Consider the following 12,235-nt stretch of genomic DNA (forward strand, 5'->3'; position numbering starts at 1 on the left):
TCTGTCAAACTCTTCACGCAGTATCATATCTCCCATTTCATCTTCATCTACATCCTCTTCCATTTCCATAATATTGTCCTCAAGAACATCGCCCTTGAATAGCCTCTCTATATACTCCTTCCACCTTTCTGCTTTCCCTTCTTTGCTTAGAACTGGGTTTCCATCTGAGCTCTTGATATTCATGCAGGTGGTTCTCTTTTCTCCAAAGATCTCTTTAATTTTCCTGTAGGCAGTATCTATCTTACCCCTAGTGAGATAAGCCTCTACATCCTTACATTTGTCCTCTAGCCATGCCTGCTTAGCCATTTTGCCTTCCTGTCGATCTCATTTTTGAGACGTTTATATTCCTTTCTGCCTACTTCATTTACTGCATTTTTATATTTTCTCCTTTCATCAATTAAATTCAATATTTCTTCTGTTAACTACGGATTTCTACTAGCCCTCGTCTTTTTACCGACTTGATCCTCTGCTGCCTTCACCACTTCATCCCTCAAAGCTACCCATTCTTCTTCTACTGTATTTCTTTCCCCCATTCTTGTCAATTTTTCCCTTATGATCTCCATGAAACTTTGTTCAACCTCTGATTTAGTCAGTTTATCCAGGTCCTCAAATTCCCACCTTTTTGCAGTTTCTTCAGTTTTAATCTACAGTTCATAACCAATAGATTGTGGCCAGAGTCCACATCTGCCCCTGGAAATGTCTTACAACTTAAAATCTGGTTCCTAAATCTCTGTCTTACCATTATATAATCTATCTGATACCTTCTACTATCTCCAGGATTCTTCCATGTATACAACCCTTCTTTTATGATTCTTGAACCAAGAGTTAGCTATGATTAGGTTGTGCTCTGTGCAAAATTCTACCAGGTGGCTTCCTCTTTTGTTTCTTACCCCAAATCCATATTCACCTACTACCTTCCCTTCTCTCCCTTTTCCTACTGACGAATTCCAGTCACCCATGACTATTAAATTTTCATCTCTCTTCACTATCTGAATAATTTCTTTTATTTCATCATACATTTCTTCAATTTCTTCGTCATCTGCAGAGCTAGTTTGCATATAAACTTGTACTACTGTAGTAGGCGTGGGCTTCGTATCTATCTTGGCCACAATAATGTGTTCACTATTCTGTTTGTAGTAGGTTACCCGCATTCTTATTTTCCTATTCATTATTAAACCTACTCCTGCATTACCCCTATTAGATTTTGTGTTTATAACCCTGTAGTCACCTGACCAGAAGTCTTGTTCCTCCTGCCAACGAACTTCACTAATTCCCACTATATCTAACTTTAACCTATCCATTTCCCTTTTTAAATTTTCTAACCTACCTGCCCAATTAAGGGATCTGACATTCCACGCTCCGATCCATAGAACGCCAGTTTTCTTATTCCTGATAACGACATCCTCTCGAGTAGTCCCTGCCTGTAGATCCTAATGGGGGGACTAGATATGGGATAATTTTCTGGGGAAGTTCAGGTAGTGTATCTCGAAAACTGAAACTACAAAATGAAATAGTCCGACATGTGTGTACTGCACAGCAAACAGATTCTTGTCTCCCATTATTTCGGAAACTACAAATCCTAACTGTTCCCTCCATATACATTCATGAAATCATAATTTTCCTACACAGCAGAAACTAATTATTTGAGGAGAATCATTTTAACCATACAAATAACACAAGAAATAAAAATAATTTTATGCTGCCCACACACCTGTTGAAATTATATGCATTGACTCCACAGTATATGGGTATGACAATATATAACAAGTTAATGGGCAAAAACGTATTTAATATGTAGCCAGAATTTTAAAAATGAGGCTGCAGCAGATTCTGAGGAAAAAATGCTGCTATTCAATAGAATAATTTATAGAGGATGAAATGATCACTTGAGCAAGGGGTAATTAAGTGTTAGATTTTATTGTATGTATGTATAACAAAATTGTATAATAATAGTAATTATTATTATTAATTATGTTGTCTGTTTATTATTATTACTATTACTATTATGTTGTCTGTTAACATCAGCTGTTCTTTGTTTATGGTGAAATTTTACAACAGTTTGATGTGTCTCCTGTACCTGAATCAAATGATTTAGATTATGTACATTATGAGACAAGTAAACCAAAATTCACAATTCATAAAGACAAGTGGCTTCTTGCATGTGCTCCCCCCCCCCCCTCCCCCACCTCCCTTTTCCCTCCATTTCACGATCACAGTGTTAAATATAAGCTGTTGCTTGTACCATACCCAGTTATCCTTGTAGGGCCTAAATTTCAGGGGCTTTCTTTTGTAGTTTTTTACACATAAAGGTGTAGCCTCCACCTCTCTCTCCAACCATGCAGTGACTTGTGTATTGTTTTTAACTGTCAAATCAAGAGAGGAGCTTGATTTTTGGGGTTCCATGCCAAAATCTGCAAAAACAGAACTTTTACAGGATTGCTTTGTTTCCTGTCTTTCTTAATTGTTAAGAACCCGTTTCTAAAGAATGAGTACTTATATTAAGTTCAAATTAATGTCACATATTAAAATCTATGCTCCCTTGGTGGTGTAAAAAATTTTAAAATTCTAAGGCAGTGAAATTAACGGATACGGCTATTTATGTCACGTATTTTGATACTTGGAAACTCACTCATCAAAATCAACAGGATAGGTCTTGTTGATGTAAAATCATGAAATGTGGCAAGAAGCAAGGTCTCACAGTTCAAGTTAAGGAAAACATCCGAAAATCATTGATTTTTTATTATATAACATGAAATAATATTTTTTTGTCATTTTTATCCATCTGGCTGCTTAAATGTCTGTTTGTCCTTTTTCTCTAGAACAGCTTGGCATGCCAAGTTCAAATTTTTCACATACTAAGGTCTATGGTCCCATGGCAGGGTAAAAATTTAAACTTCAAAGTCAATTCAGTGAAAAAGTATGACCATTTTGTGTCCCATATTTTGAAACTCTGAAACTCACTCGTACCTATAGGGTATTATCTGTTGACCTACTACAGTGAAATTTGGCAAGAAGCAAGGTTTCATAGTACAAGCAAGGGAAAAATCCGAATTTGTTAATTTGTAATTATTTACACAAAATAATATCTCTCTTGTAATTTGTCATCCAACTGCAAACTTGAAATTAAAACATTCTCAGAATCCCTGGGACCGATATCTCACAAGTATCAATGTCAATAACAGGCTAAAACCATCAGTGTCCTTGATTCTCAGAATAGATAAACTGTCTAGGTACATAATTAAATTTGTACACAACCCTCAGTGCAGTTGTCATACTCACATCTTGCCAATTTATTTAGATATGTGCAGCTACAAGACTATGCATTTGTTTTTGTGAACTTTACATAGCGTGTGCAAGTATTTATTGTACAGAGGCAGGTTTTCATTCTCTGTTGCAGGAGTGCCTCTCAGGAGGAGATGGACCGCAAGCTGCTCAAGGTGGCTGAAACTGTGGATTCTACAGAAGTGCAGGAGCTGCTAAACGCTGGGGCGGACGTGGGGACACGGGATGTGAGGGGGAGGACTGCCCTTCATATTGCCGCAGCAATTCCCGTGTACTATTTTACCTTTCTGGGCTGCCTGCTAAACGCTGGGGCAGATCTGGGGGCAAAGGATGAAAGTGGGAGGACTGCCCTTCACTGTGCAGCTGCCAGAGGACTCAAGAATACCACAGAGTATCTACTGCGGTATGGTGCATGTGTGGATGTGAGGGACAGGTGGCTGCAAACGCCTCTGCACGCAGCTGTACAGAGAAACTCAGAAATTGTTGGAATCCTAGCGGAAGCTTGTAGTGACGTGAATGCTGCCGACGTGTACGGGTGCACGCCACTACACTTGGCGGCACAGTGGTTTGACATATCTGCGGTACGGGCACTGCTGAATGCCGGTGCAGACAAAAATATTAGGAACAATGAAAGGGAGACACCCAGGGATGTTGCTGACCGGTATAAAAGAGAACACTTGCTAGCCTTACTGAAGTGAACCTCACCTCCTTACAAGGACATGCGTAAAATGAAACTTACATATACGCTCTTCACTTTTGTCACAGAATCCGTGTGCAGGTAGGAATAGGAATGAGGGCTGGTTGTACAGGATGTCCCAAACCTGCTGTCACAATTGTACAGACAGTAGATTATGCTATAAGGAAGTAATGGTTGGAAACTTAACTTTGCTTCAGAAACATCTGGCCCTTTTCTTAACCTCAACAGCTTGTCAGTTCATCACATAGGCAACTGAAAATTGCAATTGGTACGATTTTCTTATTATAGTTAGATCGACAAAAGATGGTGATTTGCACAGCTCGAGACAAGGACGGGGAGTGCATTGTTGCCTGTTCCAAGCAATGTTTGCAGTAAGTGCATACACTTGCTCTGCACTTGAAAAAAGTGTGTGTACTGCAAATTATGTCCCTCACATGCTTATGCAAAATTTGTTGCTTACCACTGCAATCAGCCTTGACAACTCGCAACAAATGGAGTAAAAATTTTATAACCAATGCACTATGATCATGTTCAATGCAGTGGCTAAGACATTCACAACAGAGTGCTGAGAACACTACTGAATACTCGTTGGCTGTTGGGGAATACGTGACATAGATGCACAGAACAAGCCTGAACTCAACCACCATCATTTGTGTCTCCAACTATAGTCATTCTTTATACACTTTCACAAAATATTTGGACTCAGAAATAAAAAAAAAGTAACAGCTAAGTGTTGTAAGAGTAGAACCCATGGCCTTTTTTAAAGTGGCTGTTTCTATATTAATATACATATACAGTAAAGGAGTAATTCCCAAAATGATCATTGCGATTAGATTAACCAATAGACATAATTTGTTGTTGGTATTATTTGCAGAAATACCTGAACCCTGAAGTCTGTCTTTAGGATGGGATCTACCAAATGTGATGTGTGCCCAATTTAATCAGAGCTCGTAAAGTTCAGTTTACAAACAGGTAGTTGCCATCAAATTATGTGCAAGGGAATATTCACCATAAATTATCCCTGTTCACCTCAACTTTTTCATTAGAAGCTACAGATCATGCAAGAACTGAAGGACAGTCATTGATTGCAATTGGTACTATACACAAATGAAGAGTACCACAAATTTACAGACAAGCTGTGTGTGTCAGTGGAAGTCCATTGTCTCACAGCTTGCCTTAACAGATTAAAATAGCTTCCTGAGCAGACATTAATGCTAATGGCAAACATGAATGCTGTTACTACAACTGTGAATTGATATTATACTGTCCGGTTTCATCACATTGAGTCTTCAGTCTTAACGTTTAAAAAATAATAGGAGGACTACAAAGAACTTTCAGATGTGCACAAACTTCACAACTCTTTGTTCCAGTAGAATAGAGGGTATCACACAGAACAAGGTAATTAATGGCAGGTGCATAACTGTTTGGGATCCAAACCAACTCAACATTACTATGTAATTAAGGTCAGCAAATTAGTCCAGATGTGGTTTTGTTGTTTTGTGTTGTTATCTACAGAATGTGATGTACACAGCTTGGCCAAGGACATGGAATTAATTTTGACAATACATCTATGAAGTAGTTCATCGTATCTAAGTTGAATATTGTTCTAAACACTGGAGAAGTTTAATGGCGGGTTATATGAAAGCTTACACAGATGGCAGTGCCTTTCACAGGGATAGTTGGCAAAAATAGTTAACTTGGATTATTGTATTTTAAGAGCAGTTTTATACACCCATTGACTGCTGCAGACATGCACTTAGTGCCTTGTGACTGGGCCACTACCAGGTGGAGATATTCAACAGCCTACCTCTTCCTGTGCTAAATGTTTTGGAAGTGCTGCCATTGATGACCTTTTTCACTCTGTTTACCCCACTGAAGTCAAATAAGTACTGTATCTTCCTTTCTGGTGCCCTACATCCAGCCAGTACTGGATTGGAGCTGATTTGGCTCTTACCGTACCTTTATATAGGCTATTATTATGATGGGGTCACCACTCCCATAGACATTTCAAAGCTACTCCCAGCTGCTCTATGGTATCTGGCGAAAACCTGGTATGAGAGCAAAATTAGACATATAAGTAACATGCTCAAATTTGTGTAATAATTCATTCATATTTTCAGGATGGTCGGTTCTCTCATTTTAAAACTTTATTTAACTGCCTAGAATCAAGGTCAGTTCTCTCTCCCTGGTTTCTCATAAAATACATCACAATATTCTCATAAAATTCCCTTAACTCTTCCTTCTGCCCTTCTGAGTTTGATTTTAGCAGTCTGTAGTATCCAGCATCTACTTGATCTGCCTCAATGTAAACTTCATCATCTTTAAAGTAACCCCTCTCATCTGCATGAACTACTCACTTGATCTGATTGATATTGTTTGTAGAGTTCAGCATTAACAACTTTTTTTGACAAGTAGTTCAGTAAAACCCAGCTGTTTCTTTGTCCAGTGTAATCACACCTTTGCTTTTACAACCCAAACCATTACTGTAATAATGTTCTCATTCTGAAATGACAAGAAATCCCTGAATACATTTTAAACTCAAGTATCATTTGTATCTTCACAACTATACTGTATTACCCAGTAGCTCCCCTGATCTTAACTCCAATTACAAGTTATTAAACAGAACTTGAACTGTGTTTAATTCTGTCTTTGAAATTTTTGGAGATCCCTCAGATAGGACCAGTGTCAATTCAGCAATTTCCTTCTCAACTATCAGTCTGAAGAAAAATATATGGACTCCTCTTTATCTCAGTCGTTTCTGCTCTCTGCCTCATGTAAAAGAACCACCTCAATTCTTGAAACCCCATACCTTGTTCATTATCACTGTTTGTGCATGTATAAGACTTTGGTTGCATGGCACTAACAGGCATACCAGGTTGCTCTACAATGTTCAATCTATTTTTTGTTTCTTCCCTCTAGACTGAATGTAAACTGTCACAAGTTTCCTGTAATTTATAAATGGCTTCATTAAAATTATCAGTACTGCTATAATGATCTGAAGGTACCCCTCAATATTTCATCATTGATACATGTGCACTGCCCTACTGACATCAACAGGTAAAATCTGCTCTGTCTGTTTCCCTGTCTTATTATCATAATTGTTCCATATGTTACCTTCCTCTAATACTTCTTCTTTAACATCTCCATATATCATCCCACCCAAATATTGACTGCAAATAATCTTACTTCTTACTGTGTCATCAAAGCCCTTGACAACTTATTTATTATTACCTGATACAAATTCTTCATGGCCTTCCTCAAACACATTAGAAACATTCTCCTCTCTTCCCCCATCACAACTACTTGCAATAATTTCTTAATCCTCTAGCACATGTATGTCAGACTTTTCAGCTTTTACATAAGTAATAACAATCTAACTTTTTACCCCCATTACTTCATTGTTCATTAACTTGTTTACACCATGCACATCAAAGCTACAATCAATTAATTCTTCGCCTCCACCCAAAAACTCTTATTATTTATTCCACTATACAGATTTGTAATGCTTCTGCATCCAGTTCTGATTCACTACTCTGCTATGTTAGCTTCTCCCTCACTCTCTTTATCAAACTTCATTGCTTTCCAAAACTGCCTGCTCATCGTTATTTATTTACCTGGTATGTCCTACTGTTCTGCAGCCTGTAGGATTCCACATCTCTTCCCACTTATTTTCTCTTCTATAACACTTAGTGTGATTTCTGTAGCTTCTTTTCCCCACAAAACTGACAGCTCCCAATCTGAAGACCTTCAGTTTACCTGTTTCCTCTGTTGTCTTGTCTCCTGTTTTCATATGATCTATCATTCCTTTCCCATGGTTTATTTCTATTGTCAAATCACATGACTCCATTCCACTGAAATTCTCCTCAACTTCTGCCTCCATGATGATAATTTCTGTAATTATATACATTTCTTTTCCCATGACTACCCCGATTATAATTTGGTTCCAACCTCTGGGCTGAAATCAACCATGTTCATTGTGACTAAAATTCTGTCTGTTATTTCTCTGTAACACACTATCAATCTTTTCCATGTATTTCAAAAAAATCTTCATTAGATCCATCAGATCCATAGGCCAAACCGCACTGTACTCTTCCCGGTACGCTCCTCTTCAAAGCATTTATCTGTGTAAATTCATCTAAAGGTTTGTGTAAATGGATCAGTCTTTTCAATTATTTTATTTCTCACAAAACTCTTTCATAGTTCGATGCCGTTCTCCATGATTAGGTCCATTCAAAAATTCACCCTAATCCTAGCCTGCTTAGTTTGTGACCAAAATTTACTTAGAAAACTCCTCTCAAAACCACTGCATGTTATTCTTTTATTATTGGTTTGACTTGCCCATGATACAGGCTCCCCATTCAAAAACTTCTTTACAAATTTAAGAGCATCAGTAATCCTATAAACAAAATTATCGCTAACAACAAGTAGCTTAGACAGGGTGCAGCTTATTATCTTCAGGAAGTTTTTTATAGAAACTTTGGTCTACATGTCACTGAAATTATTGGTAAAACTAATTGGAACAGAATATTCCTGCAGCTCATTTACTTTTTTGCTGATATTACTGGCCTCATTACAGCATCCATCTACAAAATTCTTTACATCCACAACCTTCATGTTAATTTTCGAGATTGGTTTCTCGCTTTTATAATTTTTGTTTGATTTCTTGTTTGTTTTGTTTTATTTCACAGTATAAATTATGAGTACTCTGTATTATTAGCCTATGTACAGTTTAAAAATTTTGCTCAGTTCAATCTGTTTAGTCTGAGAGACCTGACGAAATTTCACCAATTTTGGTTTTAAGTGCACCCACCTAAGTATAGTTCTCTTTGGGTTGTGTTTCTGCAGTGAGTTTGAAGTTGGTTGGTTCCTCCCTTACCCTGCAACCTGTACAATAGCATTTAAAATTTGATTTCTAAGTTCCTTCACCCATTGTTAGTATCATCTATTTTTCTGGCCAGTTCACTTCTTGACACTTCTATTGTGGCACTCAGATCATTACTTGATTCTTCAATCTCCTTACATCTCGCATTCGGAAGGACGACTGTTCAATCCTGTGTCCGGCCATCCTGATTTTCCGTGATTTCCCTAAATCGCTTCAGGCAAATGCCGGAATGGTTCCTTTGAAAGGGCACGGCCAATTTCAGAACCTTCAACATCGCAGCGCGTCAGCAACCGTTGGTTAATATATTAAAAAACTAGAAACCTGCCTCGATTGCGTAAAAAGCACCTAGTGTTAACATAGGTTTCGGTGTAGATAACTACACCTTCTTCAGAACAATAAAACCCACAAGTACCTAAGAAGACCTTTGTAAATGATTATAAGAACACCATAGCTATACATTTATAAACGAAAAAAAGGAAAACACAAACAGTACATATGTACAAAGTCTAAACCACTACGTAACTTAATGGTGTAACCTCCACCTCACACCGGCCTATGTTCGATGGGCCATGACCCGCCATAAACTGCAGTAGTGGTTTAGACTTTGTACATATGTACTGTTTGTGTTTTCCTTTTTTCGTTTATAAATGTATAGCTATGGTGTTCTTTTAGTCATTGACAAAGGTCTTCTTAGGCACTTGTGGGTTTTATTGTTCTGAAGAAGGTGTAGTTATCTACGCCGAAACCTAGGTTAACACTAGGTGCTTTTTATGCAATCAAGGCGGGTTTCTAGTTTTTTAATATACGGCTGATTTCCTTCCCCATCCTTCCCTAATCCAATGAGACCGGTGACCTTGCTGTTTGGTCTCCACCCCTAAATAACAACCCCCCTCTAATTTCCCTCCCCTCTCCTTACTTTGATTCTTAAGCTGTTCCTGTATAAATGTCCTTAGCTGTTCGAAAAGGTCGATGTTGGGTTCTAGAATGGACTGCTAACACTAACATTTTCAGACACTGCTCCCTCATCATGACTAATTAATTTCCAAGTTATTTCCTTACTATTGTTGATGCCTAAATGTGATCCTCATCAAGATTCACACTATTGTTTAAAGGCTGTTCCTCTTCAGGTATTGGTAAATCACTTTGGTTTTCCTTGTTCAACTCTAAGTACTACACAGCCTACAAAAAAGTATTGCACTCGACCTAACTGTTCACAATGAAGCACAGAAAATAGGAAATATAAAAAAATAAATAGAGTGATTAACTTTTGTGTTCATGTTGGAGAAATCCTTTACAGTTATTACCAGCTGTTCAGTTTGGTTTCATTTTTCATCCATTCATCTATTCACAATCTTGGTCCATATTTCAGTTTTCAGTATCTGTGGTTTCTCAAAGTTCTTGCATGGAATTTAATTCTTTGAATTTCATCTCAAGCCCAAACGTGAAACTTAAAAGTAGCTAGAACATTGATCTCGATTTTCTCAAGTGGATCTCAGCTCCTCCACCAAAATAAAATGTGATCAATCAGTACACTTAACTTTGTGACTGGGTCTCATCTTGTGTGCATGGATGCAACTCGATCTTCCTGCTGCTGAAACGATGTTATCCTTAGGCTCTTTATGTTGCTGTAAGATCTCTGTCTACTTTTGAAATCCGGGTTGTCACACAATTTTGGGAAAGAAAATGGTCATATATTTTTCTGAAGCTATTTTACAACTGTGTGCAAGACTAATTGTGGCACTGCTTCAACAGACGCCGAATTCACACTACTGACACTGCCTGATGGGTCTTCCACCATGCACCTTAAATAACTTTACAATAATGTTTTACATATGTTTTGTGTTGTTTGTTTTACTTTTCATACAAAATCACAAATAGAGATTTGTTAATTAACAATTACTCAAAGCTTTTCACAAGGTAATAATTCTACGTATTCAGTAACTTTATGGTTTGCAATTGCATAACAATGACAGGTATAAAAATACAAACTACTATGACATTACAGTGAATGAAAGATTACTAATATGTCTCAAGCTATTTTACACGAAATACTTTTTACTGAGTTAATGGTTTTTACTTTGAAAGGCCATAAAATCTAGGTCGGAGTTTTTCTGACGCTGATGAAATGTGTTGCAAAAAGATACTATTATGAACATTGTAATGGTTTAACTGTGCAATAGTTAAATACACACACTCAGAGAGTACATGTGTTTTACTATCACTTAAGTGTATTTATACAGAGCTAAAAGTCGTTTCCTGGGAAGAAATAAAATATGCAACAGAGGTACCACAAACTTTGGTTGAAAGAGGTATCTATAGATTCATTTGGTCTGTTCCCACTCTGTCACATTTCATTCTCACCCCTTGTGTTCTGCAGAGGTCAGTACAGGCACGTTTTTTTATTTTCAATTGCCCATCTTGCATTATTTGTCTCACCAACCAGACTGTTGTTCTTCAGTAATTATCTCCTTCCTTGTGCTAGAAAACATAAATGTGCCTGAAAGTATTCTGTTTTAAAGCAGTCCAGAATAATATTGATATCTTTCCCAGAATCTGCAAACTCGGTGATTTCTCAAGTCACAAAATCTTAAGATACTTGGGCTCGTCCATTACCACTACCAAAGGCATTTTAAAGCTGCTACCAGCACCTGAAGTTTGAAGCTTCTGTAACAAATAAAAACTCTGTAATACGGTTTCCACGGAGGAGCAAGTGCCCTCTCTTGGTTGCCACTGCCCCTCTTGCAGATATCAAAGGATATGTAAGTTGTTTTTGTATTGGGACACCAGGATCCACAGTGCCACTGCATTTATTTGTAGAAAGTGATATGACAACTCACATCTATCTGTTTTCTTCACTATTTCAGCCCTACCTTGATCACTACTACTTTGTCCTCACAACTGGGTTCCTCTCAACCTATGGTTTCAGTAACCTGTGATTTTATTCTAGCCTTCCCTAACGTCTCTTATCCCCAGAAGGAACCAACATTTCTGGAAGTTAGGTATAGTTTATTTTACTTTTTACAATAGAAACTCCAGGTTGGAAAATCAACAATGTTTGAGGAGATGGATAGATGGATTCCTACATACCATAAAGATGACACTTTAAGTTTCAGATGAGTACTGGCCAAGTTGCTATAGTTGGCGATTTGTGTGTGTGTGTGTGTGTGTGTGTGTGTGTGACTGAATGGGGAGTGTTTATCTTTATTTTTATGACAAAGGCTGTGGCTCAGTGTATCTACGAGTATCTTTTAATTGTACCCGTCTGCAACTTAAGGTGTCATCTTTATGCTAAGTAGCAATCTATCTTTTCCTACATTCTTATTTTACTTTTAAACATGTCTATGGGCAATACTTGGTATTTTGCCCCCTAAGCA

General features: G+C 37.6%; 1 protein-coding gene across 1 annotated transcript in view; it reads left to right on the forward strand.

Moving 5' to 3' along the window:
• The window catches only part of LOC126106873 (poly [ADP-ribose] polymerase tankyrase-1-like), a 135,371-nt gene extending 130,699 nt beyond the window's left edge, over window positions 1–4,672 (forward strand). Inside the window, exon 5 of the mRNA XM_049913271.1 lies at window positions 3,398–4,672. Coding sequence (XP_049769228.1) covers window positions 3,398–3,980 — 583 coding nt within the window. The 3' untranslated portion in view covers window positions 3,981–4,672. The remainder of the gene's footprint in view (window positions 1–3,397) is intronic.
• Window positions 4,673–12,235: the final 7,563 nt, after the last annotated feature.

This window comes from Schistocerca cancellata, chromosome 10 (genome assembly GCF_023864275.1).
Source record: "Schistocerca cancellata isolate TAMUIC-IGC-003103 chromosome 10, iqSchCanc2.1, whole genome shotgun sequence".
Taxonomy (NCBI): Eukaryota; Metazoa; Arthropoda; class Insecta; order Orthoptera; family Acrididae; genus Schistocerca; species Schistocerca cancellata.